General features: G+C 34.3%; 1 protein-coding gene across 3 annotated transcripts in view; it reads right to left on the reverse strand.

Annotated features, from left to right (window-relative positions):
- USP47 (ubiquitin specific peptidase 47) overlaps nt 1-18,217 on the reverse strand; it is a 105,130-nt gene that overhangs the window by 8,783 nt on the left and 78,130 nt on the right. For all 3 annotated transcript variants that reach the window (XM_079102673.1, XM_079102672.1, XM_079102674.1), the window contains 10 exons: nt 17,321-17,436; nt 14,683-14,802; nt 12,295-13,072; nt 6,845-7,020; nt 6,411-6,491; nt 4,918-5,033; nt 4,443-4,561; nt 2,199-2,329; nt 782-829; nt 562-692 (listed from right to left, as the gene is read on the reverse strand). In XM_079102673.1, coding sequence (XP_078958799.1) covers nt 562-692; nt 782-829; nt 2,199-2,329; nt 4,443-4,561; nt 4,918-5,033; nt 6,411-6,491; nt 6,845-7,020; nt 12,295-13,072; nt 14,683-14,802; nt 17,321-17,436 — 1,816 coding nt within the window. The remainder of the gene's footprint in view (nt 1-561; nt 693-781; nt 830-2,198; nt 2,330-4,442; nt 4,562-4,917; nt 5,034-6,410; nt 6,492-6,844; nt 7,021-12,294; nt 13,073-14,682; nt 14,803-17,320; nt 17,437-18,217) is intronic.

Here is an 18,217-nt window from a genome sequence, read left to right on the forward strand (position 1 = left end):
ATTAAACACCTGTGTATAACAGACACTGTACAATAGCTCTATCATAAAATCCTGAAAGGAAAATATCATTGTCATCATTTTACAGATGAGAAGCTAGGTAAATAAAAGGCTAAGTTTGAACCCACAATTGCTTGTCCAAAAACTATCATTATTTCTCTATATCTGCATTATCCCCTTAGGTGATCACTAGCCAAATGACTAATGAGCACTTAGAATGTGTTCATCCACACTGAGATGTACTGGAAACATACAACATTTCTAAGACTTGGTACAAGAATGTAAACTATTCCATTAATAATTCTTTGTATTGGTGACATACTGTAATGATAAAAGTTTTGGATGTACTGGATTAAAAGTATTTTATTAAAATTAACTTTGCCTGTTTCTTTTTACTATTTTTAATGTGTCCACTAGAACTTCAAATTATGTGTGGCTCTCACTGCATTTCTATTGGTTAGTACTATTCTCTATCAAAATAACATTAATTTATGGTAAATAAGATATTCATGTATGCTAAAAATATTTTATCATTACAAGCAACAAAAAACATTGGAATGTTACCTATAAAATATGACTGCACCATCATCACAGATATAAAGAGGCCAGACATTCAGGGCAGAAACTTTAGGATTCCAGTCCAAATCTTGATGAATATCAAGGACAGAAATATCACAGGGAAAAGTTCCTCTGCCCTATGGAGAAAAAAATGAATGAATAGATCATGCCTATAGCCATGTTTATCGTGTATTAATACACAGATTTAACACTCTGAGACCTTTACCTTGGCAAATTCAATATCTTCCAAAGGAATTCCACTGATTTCACTAAGCTGTAAAAGAAAAGGTTTTATGTAAGTTCATAAAAAAAAAAAAAAAAACTTAGAATTTATTTTCCTTTTATCCCACAAATTGCTTACCCCCCCACCCCCCCGCAAAAAAAAGGTAATATTTGATGTAATCAAGAAAAGGAAAAAGAAGAAAATAGAAGAAAAAGCAGAAAGTGCAATTCTCTCCTCTGGCTACCATGCAAATGCTAAACCCCAGAAGCATCAAGTAAATACATTTCTTCCAGGTCTTCTATATATAAATAAATCCATTCACACATTTCTATAATGCATACAATTATATTTATAAGATATCTCTATAAGTACAATTTTATATAGCACGTGTAGAAAAATAGGATACAGAATAACTTCACAGATCCAATTCCTAGATGTGGAATTTGACAGTGCCCAAATGAACTCTAAAAAGAGTCTATGAATTTAAACATTTATCAGAGGTGTATGCTATTGACCATTTCCCCTGAAACCCCGGGAACTCCAGGTATTTTTTAATTTTCTAAATCTTCATGTTAAGAGATGAAAAATATTATTTTAATTTGTATTTCTTCTGTGATTGCCTGTTCATCTTCCTTATGGACAACTTGTTTCATACAGGTTTCAAATAGTTTTCTTCCTGTTTCTTGTCTTTTATCTTTATTTATATATAGTTTTTTAAATACTGTTTGTGGTTCTGCAGATGATTAAAGCTTTTTTGTAGTGTTTCTTTTCTTTCTTTGACTTCTGACATTATACTTACAAACATCTTTCTTAGCATTATGAACATGTTTTTAATATTTTGATCCAGTACCTTTATCATTTTACTTTATTTCTTATATATTTAATGCATTTAGAATTTATTTTTGTATAAAGTATGGAAATAAATGTTTATTCAAATGCCTTTGCAGGACTGGGGGATGTGGCTCAGTGGCAGAGTGCTGAATGGCATGTGTGAGCCCCTGGGCTCAATCCCTAGCACCAAAAAAAAAAAAAAAAAAAAAAAAAAAAAAAAAAAAAGCCAAACAGACCTTCATTTGAATCATTTGAACTCATTTCTAAATTTTACTTCATTTGTTTTTTTTTTTTTTTTTTTTTTTTTAGACATACAGCAGTTTACTAACTTGTAACTAATCCTAATTATTTAAAAAAAGTTGGATACAGGTAAAAGAAAGTGAAGGTTCACTTCTAGATGACTAAGAGTCAAAGTAATATTAAAAACATCAGGAGCTCTCAGGAGCAACCAGAATGTATCAGAGACCAATAGAGATGGTGCTAACAGTGTTTGGTATTCACTTCCTAGCCTAGCCAGCCTGTCTTGTTGGCAACCAAGGAAAATCGTGTATTAGTTCATTTTGTTTAAAATGAACAAAGATGAATTTACCTTCTCTCGCAACTCATCAACACTACTGCTCTCCAACACAACCTCCTGGAAGGGATCCAACTTCATCTCTGAAGGCCTCCACCGTCGTGACAGAACAGCAAGCTGCGACATGGATTTCATCTTCTCTACCCCTAAGAATATGCAAGATCATGCCCATCATCTATTTTCCCTAAAGGTTCATGATTTGACTTTCCCTATAGTTCCTCACTAAACAAAAAGATTGATTTCGAGTGCTATTCTTTAAAAAGTAGGCACGAAAATAAATCAATTATCCCAAGGAGTTGAGAATGAAATGTTTCCTCTCTTTTCCCCATTCTCCAAAGATGACTGTGTTCTTTTACAAGCCATCCTTCAGCTAGTACTCCTAATTTTCACTCCCTCCTAACTCCTGTTGGATGCTGCTTTATCAATACTCCCTTCTCTGGGTCTTTAATATTTGCTTCTCTAATGGCTATTACCCCAACCTAAAATCATAATCAAGTCATCTTCACTTTATTTTCTTTTTTTTTTCCATGTCAGTTACTGTTAAACCTTCTCTTTTTATGAACTCCCAAATTTTGCTATCCTTCAAAATCCAGCTCAACTGTCACTTGCTTCTCTGGTGTATACAAAAGCAAATCCCATTGATTTGGTTCCTTAGTACCCATCACGTTAGATAGGTACTATCTTTTTTTGTAGTACCAGGAATTAGCAGCATCTGGTGAATACAGCTGAGTAAATGTTTCTTGGACTTAATTACATGACTCATTTTTACTCAATTATTTTGAGGATAAAATATATACTGAAATGATACAGATGCAGGCACCCACCATCCAGTACTAGAGATAGCTAACATCTCTGTCACTACATTATCTCCATATTTCCTTCTAAGTGTGATTTCTATGTCCTTTATAGTCCCTGCCCCAACACAGAGGTTATTCTCTAATGTCCAGATACTCAGAGAAGGAAATTGCAATCTGGAGCACTTGCCCACACAAACAATGCCTAGAAGTTCTTTGCCTCTCCAGTTAACTTTTCAACTAATCAAAATTCCAACTATTTATATTTAAACCAAATTAGAACTGAAACAGCCTGTAAGAGGGGATATGTTTGGACAATTGAACACTCTAAAGACTATCATAGTCTTACATAAATAACGTCTAGAATTGGTATTTTGATTTCTATAGAAAAAAATTAAAATCCTCCTAAACAACAATAAAGTTAAAAAAAATTATAGAATTAATAAGATCTCCCCAAAGTTAACTTTCCTTCCACTACCTCTTCCAAAAACAATATTTTAAATGTTTCGATGCTGAAAATAAATCAAGAGGTGTGACAAATACAAGTGCTCTTCTAGGTTATTGTTATGGGTTGTCTCATTTCAAAAAGACATAAGTTCAAATCCTAAGTAACTCAGAAAGCAACTTAATTTGGAAATAGGGTCTTTAGAGAAGTAATCAAGTTAAAATGAGGTCATTAGGACATGACTAGCATCTTCAAGGGGAAACGTAGGTACAGACAAGCCTACAGGGAGAACACCATGTGAAGGTGAAGGCAGAGATCTGGGCTACTACAACTACAAGCTAAAGAAATGCCAAAAATGGCCAACAAATCTCCAGAAGCTAGAGAAGGGACATAGAACACGTTCTCCCTTACAAGACTTTAGAAGGAACCAAGCTACCAACACTAGACCTCTGACTTCAAGCCTCCAGAACTGTGAGATAATAAATTTCTGTTGTTTAAGTCACTCAGTTCATAGTATTTTGTAATGGCAGCCTAGGGAAACTAATTCAGTCCTTATTCTCAAAATCTTTGATCAATTATCAGTACCATATCCTCAATACAAAATAAGCCATAATGAAAAAGAAACAAAATAACAAACATGGCTAAGAAAACATAAGCAGAATTTTCTACACAATATACTTTCAAAAAGAGGAAATTAACAGTCTCAAAATTAGAAAATAGAAGAAATATTAAAAGGAAAATGGAGCCCAGAAAAAGAAGAAAGGTAAAAGACATTAAACATTCTCTAAAATTAACTTAAGAAGTTATATTAGGACACAGGTAAAGTAAATAAAACTCTCAGGGATGGGATAAGAGCAGGAATTGCATCAATCCATAATAATGATATCTTTATCCTTAAAGTCATAAAAATACTATATGGCATATTAGATTACTGATAACTCATTATGTGATTAAAAACTATAGGCTTCTATTAATTTTAGGGTATTCTAATATATTTCTCCATAAAAATATTGCTAATACCATCAAGAACTTCAAGGAAAACTTCCCAGTTGCTGGAAATATTAATATCTTCTTCATAAATATGATAATCCAAAAAGACAGTGCCAGGATTCTTCCATGTTTTTTTCCTTAGACGAAACCTACAAACACGATAACATATTTAAAACTAGTATAATTTTAAATTCTTAGTTTAAAAAAATGATGTCAATCTGACACAAAAGAAAAACTATGCTCAGATAAAGTCAAATGGATGTTCATTAAATTTGGGAAAAATGTAAAGAAATGCTCTTCAAATTTAATATTCTCCACAAGAAATTCAAACAGAATTCTAATATACTGGCTTAATACTATTAATTTGCTATTTAATACTATTAAAATTCTGAATAACAGAGGAATTTTTAATTCTTCCAGTTTCAGAAAATCATACCAGTCTATTTCTACTGACCATACAACAATCTTTCTTCAAACTGCTGGCGACACTGTAATTTTGCTTTACCTGTCAATACTGAGTTCTAAACCACACTGCTCCCTGAGTTGAGGAATTAATTCCTCTTTTGATTGCCGCACAGTCATTCCTTTAGCAAACACAGCATCTAGCAGAAACTTGCATGGCTGGGAATATAAACATAAATAATTAGAGCTTGAATTACATATTCAAATAAGGATTATGAAGACACTTTATTTGTACTTTTTAATGATATATGAAGGGCCTGAGTTTAAGAGTCTATTTTCCTAGTTTTCAATCTTAGGTCCAGAACTTACTAGCTCAGCTATCTTGCCTCTGTACCTCAGTTTTCTCATTTAAGATGGGAATAGTATCTTTCTCATTGAGTCACTGTGAAGATTAACTAGGATAATGCACTCATATTTTCCTTCTTGAAATAAAATGATCACAATTTTTTTTTCCTTTTTTTGCAGCTGTGGGGATTGAACTTGGGGCCTCGGGCATGCTAACTCTACTAGCACTGGGCAACAGCCCTAACCCAAATGATCACAATTTTGATGGTAAAAGGAACCATTTTCACGAACTAAAACGAGGGAAACGCATACTAAATCTGTAAGCACGTTAATTAATTGTCTGAAAAGAAACACAGTATTCACAAACCCCAAACTCAGAAGAAATACAAGTCAAAATGACTAAAATGGGTCACAAATAAGAGACATGAAACATGTTTGAGGAAGTATTTGCTGAATGAATAAAAGCATTTTATGAAAAATTCATAGTTTTCATATTTGTCTAGATTCCCTATAAGATGTTATAAACATCCTGAAAATAGGATATTTGTCTTATTCTTTTGGATATTAGCCACAAGTCTTGTACATCACAGGAACTTAAAATATTTTATTGATTACTCCCTAAAAACCAGTTTTATAAGATCCTTAATCCCACCATTTATAAGTTATGTGACCTTGAATAAGATACTTAACTTCTCTGTGCCAGTTTCTTTGCCTATAAGGTGGAAATAATAAATAGCACTTAAATCATGGAGTTAACTAATGAGGATTAAATGAGTTAGCTTTTGGAAGCACTTACAGTATAAATACTTAGTAAATACCACATAAATACTTGTTAAATGCTAAAATGACTCTGGACATTAAAGTACCTATAGATTTTACAGATGAGCTGCTATCCACCTGTACATTTTAAAATCATTCCAAGAAAGTAAACACAAATAAACCTCTTTTTAGAGGTAGGAAAATTTTGTCTTGCTCCAGCACTGCAGTGACATTTTAGAGCAGGGTAATGAAAATGACTTGAGGGTCAAATTCACCACTACCTGTTTTTGTAAGTGAAATTTTATTACAACATAGCCATCTGTATTAGTTTACATAGTATTATCTCTGGCTACTTTTTGCTACAATGGCACAATTAAGCAGATGCAACAGAGACAATATGATTTGCAAAACTAAAATAATAAAAATGACTGATCATTGTTTTTAGTAACTACAAAAAATAATCACTTAACTGCTCTTAGATGCATCACTCACCTCTTGTTCGTTGACTAAAAGCTGGTACACTTTAACTCTGTATTCTCCTTTTTTAAGTGCTCTCCCCAGTCTTATTGTAATCTATAAATTAAAAAAACATTTTTTTAGATATACTGTCTCAGCAGAAAGATAACCCATTCTCACTTCATTGTTGAATTTTGTTTTACAGAAGTCCCTAGATTATGGGTTCTTTGAGAACAGGTATATTTTTTAGCTCTGAATCCCTAGCACCTGGAACAGTAACCGATGCACAGTTAACATTTAACAACTATTTGTTGGATGTATAAAGAAAAAACAATAATCAAAACACCCCAAATAAACATCAAAGAAAAACTACTCTTAAGGTATCTACTTCACCTTACTACGAAGAAGCACAAGGTGTTTCTCAAACCTATTATTTAAAACAGATTCTAATTATTCAATGATTAATCAACCTTATTGTCATCTGAAAATGATGAAAGTGTCTCATTCAGTCGGACGCTCTCAAATTCTTGATTGCTGGCATACACTCGAAAGACCTTGAAGTGAGATGACAAAACTCCAACAAAGGGCTCTAAATGTTGTTTGAAAGCTGCCAGAGTAATTCTTTTATCAACATGAACCATCAACCCTAGGCACAAAAAATCAAAACAAAACAGGAACAAAAATGTAAAAGAAACCTCTATGAGCAGAAATGAAACAGACCATATACTTTTTATTATATACTAATCAGGACAAAGTACCTCTCATACTTTTAGATGATATACTATATTGGATGAATAAAATCAAGGGCACTGAATATATATGACAGCTTTAAATGTTCTGATATATTTAAGTGTTTATTTATTTACTTAATTGCTGAATTCAAAACCAGAGATTCTTTCAAAATACACGTTGCAAGTTCCAGAGAGTAATAGTATAGGTAGGCTTTGACTGGGTTTCACCTGCCTCCTCTGCTTCCCAGCCATGGGATGTGGAACAGGTCATGGGCATTTATACTTTTGTTTTTTCATGAGAAAAATGAAGATAATATTAGTACCTGCCTTGCCATGTAGTGTGAATTCAAAACTCATTCATTTATCGTGCCTTTAGCAGAGTGCCAGGAATTCAGCAAATGCCAGCAACGCTTTTAGATTATGTAGTTCTGGGATTTCTACCAGAAAAAAATTTAAGACTAACATATTAACCACATATTTGGATTGTAACAGAAACTGAATCTGACTGGATCAGAAATTCTTTCTTACCCTGGGTTTCAACTCAAACTCCTTGGTATCATAAATGATTATCTTTGATAGGTTATATTTTTTCTTTTTTTTTGGTACCAAGGATTGAATCCAGGGGACTGGACCAATAAGCCACATCCCCAGCCCCCACCCCCTTTTTTGTATTTTACTTAGAAATAGGGTCTTAATGAGTTGCTTGGCACCTCACCATTCACCTCACCATTGCTGAGGCTGGCTCTGAAATCACAATCCTCCTGTCTCAGCCTCCCGAGCCACTGGGATTACAGGCATATGCCACCACAACCGACTTTGATAGGCTATATTTTTTTCTAGTGCTTAATCATTTCAATCTTTTGTCCCTTATTTTAAAAGCTACTCATGAGGCTATTTCCAGAATGTTCCATTTATCCTGGTCCTCATATTCTAGCAAAAACTTAACTTAGCTATCTCTTTCTCTTCTAATAAGGCAGTGCTAAGTATAAGAACTGCCATGCTGCCTCAGGCCCATGGTCCCTCTACATTCCTGAGACTCCCTTGATGGTAGGTTGTGTTTTGTTTTTTTTTACAAAATCTATGATAAGGGTAAAGGATGAGACCTTAAACCACTCCTGGTTTATATTCCCAGGTCATCCCCACTTGGATATATGAATTTTTTTGAGTGGATTTTTCAAATGAATTAGTGTTCATTGACTATTTCTTGCTTGTGATATAGATACGTCATAGAAAATATGATGACTACAAATTGAAGGAAAATATAAAGGTGATGAACTTTGTTTACTATATGCCTTTTCTTTTCTTTTTTTTTTTCTTCTGTAGTCGGAATTGAACCCAGGGGCATTCTACTACTGAGCTACATCCCCAGCCCTTCATATTTTTTTGAGACAAGGTCTCACAGGACTCAAAACCTGTGATCTTCAGTCTCTTGAGTAGTTGGGATTACAGCTGTGCACCACCATGACCAGCTACTGTGTACCTTATGAGGTAGCCATTTATTTCAGTTTGTTTAAAATGTCAATTTCTAAGCTTTAGGGAGTGTCCATAAATGTTAATAATCTAACTTTTGGCCGGCGAGTTTCTGATAGCCAGCTTGAGGGTAGACAGTAATAGAAAAAATATTTGACTAGATATCAAAAGTCTATGGCTAGCCATGCATGGTGGCACAACAGCTATAATCTCAGTGACTTTGGGGGATGAAGCAGGAAGATAGCAGGTTCACAGCCAGCCTCAGCAACTTAGTAAGGCCCTAAGAAATTAAGCAAGACTCTGTCTCAAAATAAAAAAGAAAGGGCTGGGGATATGGCTCAGTGGTTAAACACCCCTGGGTTCAATCTCTGGTGCCAAAAAGCAGGGGCGGTGCTATGACTAGATTTCAGTTTTGCCACTTTAGTTCTACAAATGGCTGCAGGTAGGGCATCTAATCGCTCAGAGTCTCAGTTTTCCCACAGAATCTTAACATCAGTCTCAAATAGTATTTTTATGACAATAACAATGAGATAATATTGCCATTTTGGTTTCTCACTTAACCTCTAGTAATACTGTATCACAGGAAGATAGAAATGATCTTTGGTTACTGATACAATTCAAAATGGTAATTATAACCAAGTGATTAAAAGGCCTGGCCTGAATGAATTCCTGGTTCCTCTTCATATATTTAACTTTCATAGATTTAACTTTGACTTCATAATTTTTCTGTACTTGAAGTAGATTTATTGTACTATGGGGATTATAGTATTTATATCTCATTTGGGTCAATACAAATTGCTAAGCATAGCCCTGGCCAAGAATTGCTAATTTATTGGCTACAATTATTTTAGTTTTAGAGATGACACTTTTTGTCTACCCCTAAAAAAGACAGAAGAATTCAATCTCTTTATAACATAACCTCAAAGTATCTTCAGGGTTTTCTTCTTCTTTTTTTAATATCTATTTCTTGAATGAGGAAAACTGTACATAAATGTTTCAGTAAAAATGTACTACAATCATAATTTTAGTACGTTGGACCTTCTGTTTATATATAGGGCCTAGAGAAAACTAGATCCCACCAGTAAAGTATTTCCACAGAATGGTTTACAGAAACTCCCTAAACAATTCCCAGGTCATAACTGACAGCTTAAAGACCTGTTTGATTATTACCTAAGTGAAATGCCTATATTGCATACAATATATCACTCTTTGGGTATCAAGTTCTTTGTCTACCTGTTATACCTGGCCATTTTGTCTCTGTGAGGAATCTGTACTATTACTTGCTGCTCACACATTTTCCTATGTACCTACTTTCAGATCATTGAGGAACTATGATGAACTGGGCTTAGTACCCACTCTGAAAAACCTGGCTCCTGGTTATTATCTCTCTTCCCCTTTCTCTGAACCAGTTTCTGAACACAAAAAGGCATTTTAAAGGGTTTTCCTTTTCGAACAAACTTTCTGTATGGTTTCTGAAACCCTATATAAACTGTAGCAGCTGGTGTCTCTTCATTATATTTATTATTTCAATGAATACTGGTAAATTAGCCTTGTATGAATTTCCAAAAAGGTTAAAATAGCCAGTGATGTCCCTTTTAAAGAGTTTATCAGCTGGGCACAATAGTACATGCCAATCCTAGTAACTAGGGGATGCTGAGGCAGGAGAATTGCAAGTTTGAGGCCAGTCCTAGCAATTTACCAAGACTCAGGAAAAAAAAAAGGGGGGGGGGGAGTGCCTGAGGATATAGCTCAGTGGTAAAGTGCTCCTGGGTTTAATCCCTAGTATAAGGAAAATAAAAAGGTTTATGATGGGAATGGGACATTTCAAACTTTGTATTTCCAACTGAATTCTTCCTAAGCCTGAAATAATCATCCAAATTTTCTGCAAATCATTCTAAAACAGACCATTTAAAAGAACAATCTTTTCCTAAAGAGGAGCTAATTTTAATTTTTCCAGTGTCTTTGTCTACTATGCTAAGAAAGCAAAGCAGCCATGGCTATTTTTCCACTACTATGATGTAAGAAAAGTAACAGTGGTAGCAGTTATGGGGTGGTGGCTCATAATCAGTATACCAGCATCTGATTCTACCACTGCCAATATACAAGTTGTGTGATCTCGAGCAAACTATTTTAACCTGTTTGAGCTAGTTACTGTCTAATGGTAACAATTTTACACAGCTGTTAAGAGAATTAAAATGCAATAATGCTGAGGAGCCTGATGAAGTAAAAGCTCCATAGAAACAAAGTGTTATTATAGTATGATTTCTGTCTCCATTTTGCCTTACCAATCCACATTCCCACACCTGACTCGCTCAAAGTTGTATGTATGGATGTTACATGATTCCAGTGTTATTTGGACATAAATAACCAAAAGCACAAATTTATGTGCCTTTAGTACTGATTTTATAATTTCTACCACTTCAAGAATCATACCACTATGCACACACACATATTGTATGTATGTATGTGTGTGTGTATATATATATATTTTTTTTTTGGTTGGTTGTACACTTCTTCCCTGGGTAGGTGCAGCATAAGGCCACACCTTAGTTGTCTGTACTTCTAATAGCTATGCAGGTATCTAGAATGAATTCAGGAAACAACAAAAGGGGTGGGGTGGGTAGATGAATGGATGTAAAAGCGGGGTTCTCTCCCAAAGGTAAAAGCATGTGCATTCAATTAGAAGCCTTACATTCTAGTAATAGTCCCACTACTCACTAGTTATGTATGTACTTTCGAGCAAGTTATCCATCCTCTGAGAGCTTCGGTTTTCTTATTTGTCAAATAAGGATATCGAAGTCTTAATTTCAGAGGAAATTTAAAGGAGAAAAAGCATTCAGAAAACGATTTCTCTTTTACATTTGAAAAAAAAAATTGTACCTTGAACTTTGTTGTGTTGCTAATTCTTTGGCTAGTTTTAGTCTGAGGTTCTTTAAAAGTTCTTTTCAAATGTTTTTTTTTAGAAGTCTCACAGAATGCTATATATTCATGTTTCTGTTGTTACTGCTTGTCTCACATGCCCACACTGGCAGATCTCTTTCATCTTTTTGGGATTTACACAATTCAGAGCTTCTAGTTTGTACTTTGCCTGACTTTCTCACTTAATTACAGATTTTTAGGGGTGAGGGAAAGTTGTTTGCAATGGGGATAGAGAGACAAGAGAGAATGCACAAATAAATTCTCCTGGGGCCAGGTATGGTGGTGCTTGCCTGTAATTCCAGGGGTCTGGGAGTCAAAGCCAGCTTCAGCAACTTAGTGAGGCCCTAATCAACTTAATGAGAGCTGTCTCAGAATAAAAAATAAAAAGTGCTGGGGATGTGGCTTAGTGGTTAAGCGCTCCTGGGTCCAATCCCCAGTACCAAAAAAATAAAATAAAAATTCCTAGACACCAAACATCAAATTTTCTAAAGCATCTGGGTTCTTTTTTTTTTTTCTTTTTGGTGGGGGGGGGGAGTCAGATAGCATTTATTTTTTAAACTATTCCTCATTTTTTTAACTTGTTATTTTTTATCATTATTCTTTCCTAATATTGAATAACTTTTGTAAAAAAAAATTCACCAGAGTTGACATAATTATTGACTAATGTATTGACTGAAGAGGTCTAAAAACAGGTGTGTGCCACCATGACTGGCTAGTACCCAATTCTTAACTAAAAACTGTAATGAAATGAGAAAAAAGTTGATGCTGTTTCAAAGAGCCTTTCCTTCTGAAGTACATACATTTATGTCCTTCCCCAGAGCCTTCGTCTGCAGCATAGGGATCTGCTTTGAAATACATGTACTGCAATTCTCCCCTACTTTTGCCACTCTCATCATATTCACTATCAGTTCCAGAGTCTTCTTCTGCTGTATCCCATGTCTCTTTTTTCCCTTCATTTGCTTTAGTTCTTCTGCTACTTGTGATACTGTGAGAGTCAAGTCCATTAGCCAAAGGGATCTGAGCATTATCTGCATTGCACAAAGTATCACTGCTATGACTGGAGCTAAGAATATCACTGTCCACTGAACTTGTACTCCTGTCATTATTCACATCTGAGTCCGATCGTTCTTCGGACTGAAAATTTTCTGGGTCAGAAGTCTGGATGTGCTGTTCAAGTTCTCTATTATCCACTGATGCTGAAGAGTCCCTCTCATTTAGAGGTGATTCGATGTTTTCAAAGTCACTTGTCTCAGTACTTTTGCTGCTGTCCCCGTTATCTCCATCCTGCTGTTGCTGCAGCGATAAGCTTTTGAGTTTTTCAGTGCTTTCTTCCAGAATAGCTTCCACAGACTTTAGGCTCCCTACAGGTCCTGTGACTCTTTCACAATCTTCATCCACATTACCAGAATCGCCTCCAGCTTTCTGGTATGCTGTCCTTTTGGAATAAGATCCTGGGGATTGTTCAGGTAGCAAAACAAATAACCTAATTGTATTTGCGTGTCGATCCAGGAGTTTCCATAAATGAGAGTCCGTAAAGGCCATTTGATAATCCAAAGTCTCCGAACTTTCAACGAACACCTAAATAGTAAGTTGAAGAGTTATAATGTATTATGTGAATTATATTTTTGTTCATCATTAGAATAACATTAACATAAAGCCGTGCATAAACAGTGCATTGTTTTGGAGACTAAATTAAGCTCGCTGGTCTTTGCAACTAGCCATAAAACTATGCCAAGATGGGCAGACACGGACAGACACAAACACGTACACATTCTTTACTGGCTGCCCATTTTTAGAAACTTTTTACATAATAAATGCTGCCTATTAAGAAGTCAAAGTTTAGCATAAATATAGATAAGAAACATATATAAATCCAAATTTTAGAGACATCTATGGGCAAATGATCTGGTTTTACAACAAATAAAGTGCAAGGAAGCAAACATAAACACAGGGAAATCCATAGCTCAAGAAATACATTATGTCTTAAGAAATACATTATAAACTTTGTTTCCCAATATTTCCCTATATTTGAAAAAAATTTTATAAGATAATCACAGAAACTGGAACATGGTCTAGATACTGTTCAAAACATTTAAACGTTTTTTAGGTATATAATGTAATTATAGTTAATTTTTAAACAGAGTTCTCATCCTGTAGAGATACATGTTCATGATGCAGAGGATGTTTTTCAAATAATTTGGAGGAAGTGAGTAGTTAAATACAGATGAAACAAGAGTTGATAACTGTAAAAATTGTGTGATGGGAACATGGATGGTCATTACTTTGGTCTCTCTGCTTTTGTGCATGTTTGAAATTTTCCATAACAAAAAATTTTAAAAAAAGGAAATGCACATACACAAAATTGGCAATTATCAATAGTATGATTTTTGCATTAAACTAACTCTATTACTTAATAAATGTTACAAATCAGAACTACTTGATAATCTTTTTTAAAAAAGACACATCCACAGAAAAGTATTAGAATGGAGGTGAATGAAAATTACACTTAAAAATACTGAAAATGGTTAAGTGAGATATAAGACTTAAGCTGCACTAAGATGAATGAGACTGGAAAAGGTGATAAATAAAAGATGGCAAACAAAAAATTTGGACACAATTTATCTAGCATGAAACAATGACATTAGCAACAAATACATATGGAAAATGATAAATAATGAAACAAACGATATCAAGAGATACAAGAAGATGAAGATGAACTTTCTTCTTTCCAACAAAGATAAATGAGTAGGCAAAGGGTAAATCCAAAACTGTATACTAGGCTTGCCTTTAACCTTCGGTAAAAAGAACTACCTTTATGGGAGAAGCTCAAAGATGAACAAAATTGAGAAGACCTAATCATTGTAGGTAGATTCAGTAATGAAGCATTCACCAAAGAGGGAAGATGAATCTGAGGCTTGAAAAACAAATGTAGAGAGAAGAAATAACATTCCAGGTGGTGGGGCACACAAAGAAGACACACAGAAAGACTGATGCAGAGAGAGAAAGAAGCCTAATCTGACCTGACTACCAAGGAATGTAATTATTGGGAAAAAGTGCAAATTTTAAAGGTCAGTTTCAAACAAATGATGGACAGCTCTAGAGGCCAACTGTGTAACACTGAACTTCATTTCATTTATTATTAGCAAAGAAAATAGTAATTAAAAAAAAAAAAAAAAAAAAGAACATACCTTGTTACTTCTAAAAAAACCTTCAGCTTTCAGGGTTTTACTGGGCACACTGAGAAGACGCAAATCATTATAGCAGCGTTCCAGTACTATTCTCATGGTCTCAGCAGGTAAATGGATGGCCTACAATGAAAGTATTTTAATAAAAAAGTACTCATTCAAAAGTACTTCTGTGCTTGATGTAGAAATATGAGAAACAAGACACTGCTGAGTTCTTAAAAATATCAGAGAAAATTATAAGAAAAATAATTTTAGCAAAGTTTTTAAAAATTTTGGAGAATCTAAGGAAAAAATATCAGTCACATCCATTAATTAAGATATAAATTAGGAAACCAAATATCTCTTGTTCTAAAACTATTTTAAAGGTAGGAGTTTTCTGCTAAAGATTCTACTTCTCTTAAACTTGTCATGTAGAGGAAGTGATGTGATTTCAAAGGAAATGAGTAACCGACTTTGAGAGTTGATATCAAACCAACAGTTAAAATGCCTTGGTTTTTTGATGGGTTCTGCTATATATTGTGAGTGAATTAATATTTCTACTAAATCAGTTTTAATTTGTTTAAAGTGAGATTAAATTGATACCAAGTTATTCTGAAGTTCTACATCCTTAATTTTGAGTCATTTTATCAATTTCATATGAAATGAGCGAATAAAAATAATTTAAAAACTATTTGTTTTCAATACAACTAATGGTGTCAGTTATGAACACCTAATTCTCAGGTAGCCTACTTATACTTTAAAATAGTATATTTGTGTGGGGTGCAGTGGCACACACCTGTAATTCCAGCAGCTGAGTAGGAAGATCACAAGTTCTAGACTAGTCTCAGCAATTTACTGAGATCCTGTCTCAAGATAAAAATTAAAAAGGCCGGGGGGTGGGGGCGTATCTCAGTGGTAAAGCACCCCTGTATACAATCCCCAGTATTGGATAACAAAAACACCACCACAAACAAACAAAACAAAAGCCCCCGATATTTGCTGGTACAATATCTTGTACATTTCTTTTCTTTCTTATTTTTGGGTACTGGGGATTGAATCCAGGGGTACATAACCACTGACAACATCCCCAGTCCTACTTTCTATTTTATTTATAGATAGGGTCTCACTGAGTTACTTAGGGCCTTGCTAAGTTGCTGATCCTTTCCCCTTAGCCTCTAGAGCTGCTGGGATTATAGGCATGCGCCACCATGCCCAACTCCATTTATTTTCTAAACATATTTTTCCTAACGAAGTTATGAGCTTCATCAAGGAAGGGACTGGTACTTTGTGTGTGTGTGTGTGTGTGTGTGTGTGTGTGTGTATGTCTCCTATCTGAGTGCTTATACTGTAGATTGAACTGAAATTCTTTACATCTGGCATTTGTACTTTTTAAATGAAGAGCAATTATATTAATATAGTATGTATTTATTAGCAATTTAATCATAAAATATAATTTTGCAACATGATTTGTTTCCTGAGTATTATTACTTTGGTAAAAGTGTTAGAAGTCACTGTTTTGTATTTAACAAAATAATAGCCACCAATTCTTATTATATATTTAATATTTTTTCATACGAAGCACTTGTTTTTTAATGTTTATAATAACCCTGTCCCACAGGTATTAAAACTCCCAAATAATTAGCTAAAAGAAGACTACCATATGATACATAGCTGAAAACTACTCTCAACTTCCTGATTTCCAATTATTGAATAATTTTCACTACACTGAGAGTTCTTATCCTGGAGTTTGAGAACCCTGTAAAATTTTGCCTGTTTGTGTGCTCAAGGTTCTATAACGTATACGATCCTTGAAAGGATAGTAACCATACGTCTGAAGTAGACCAGCCCATTTTCCCAAGAAAATTTGGATGTTTCCATCATCATATTTTTCCAGTCCCAAAATTCAGAAATTAGCCTATGTTCTCTAATACTAACTTGCATAATGGGGCCAATGTTTCACTCATCCCTTCTCTGTCAAGCCTGCTTCCCCACTTCACTCCTCTAATTGCTATTAATGTATCACTGTTTCTGTCACTGAAGTTTGAATTCTCTCAGAGTCATCTGTGCTCCTGTTTTATGTCAACCTTCACCAATTACAGGTCCTACAGAATCTATTTATATAATCACTCTCACAATCTATCACAAGTTATACTTTTTTTCATTTCCAGCCATATGCCTTCATCTGAATTAGTTCAATAGCCTCCTCATTTCCCATTCCCAACTCTCCTTCAATCCATCTGGACTACCAGTCTAGTGTCACCAGACTTTTCAATCTATAACACAGATCTGTTCACACTACTTCTGTACTTAACAAAAGAAAATAAATACTCTATTCCCTACTGCCTACATCAAAAGAGAGCCCAAACTTTTGCTATTTAAAGCCTCCCATAAAATAAACTGAATTTAGATCTCCAGGTCTGTTTCACAATGATTCACCCAAAGTTTACAAGTGCTAGTTATGTGCATTTGCCTCTTGCTTTCTTGCCTCCACACTTTGCTCAATCTGTTCCTTCTTTCTGAAATGTCCTTTCCTTCTACAGTTGTGTCCTAACTATAAAAATTGTCTCTCAAGGTAGAGCCTACATTTCACTTATAACTATCCCACAATGCCTTGTAAATAGTAGGCCCTCAAAAATAGTCACTGACCAATTTGAAAACTTACCTTTGAAATTAGCTGTTTGAACTCTGTAACTGTCTGATTTAAGTAAGCACGAACAGTTATAGGAGCAGCTACAGTTTCTGCCTTTAGATCAACAACATGAACTTTCACCATCACTTCTGTCACATTTGAAGACATAAAAACATAATTGGAGGTTATTTTTTTAAATCTATGGCATATGAGCATTGCATTCTTAATGTGTTTCTAATAGATGTGTGCTTCTAACACTGTTTCTAATATCTAAAAAGAGAGTATTTTCTAGTTACCAATATGTAAATGTACATTATACACATAACATGTTAAAAACTTCTTCACAATTTATCACAACACAAGCAAAGAGACACAAGGAAATGAGGTTAATTAAAAAGTTCTCCCAGATTGCTTTAAAAAATAGCAATCTTCACTAGGAAGTATTAGTTTTGTCCTGTGCACTACACATTACCTGCAAAAGTAAAAATGTGATTTTTAAAAATACATGTCTTTGTTTCCTTCTAAAATATAACACTACTGGTCAAATTTATTAAGCACATTAAAAATACAAATCTAAAGTTCCAAATATAGAACAAAACCACAACACTAAATAAATATAAATATCTAGAGACTGCAAAACAAATACTAAGGGGGACATGTATAGAATCCCAATTGCTTTTAAACAGTTTTCATTAAACCATTAGACTTTGCTCATAACGAAAGTCTTCCTCTCCTCTCTTTGTTTCTCCTCTATATCCCACAGAAAATTCTACACAAAAACTAGTCTGATTTATTTATTTTGTCACTTAAATCCTTCACATTACATTTTAAACTTGCCTTTTGTTTTTAGGTGATTACGTTTATAACTAAACTTTTATTCCCTTGAAACATAAATGATCTTCAAGTACTGCATTTAATAGTTATTCTGTT

The sequence above is a fragment of the Sciurus vulgaris genome (assembly GCF_902686455.1).
Source record: "Sciurus vulgaris genome assembly, chromosome: 11".
NCBI lineage: Eukaryota > Metazoa > Chordata > Mammalia > Rodentia > Sciuridae > Sciurus > Sciurus vulgaris.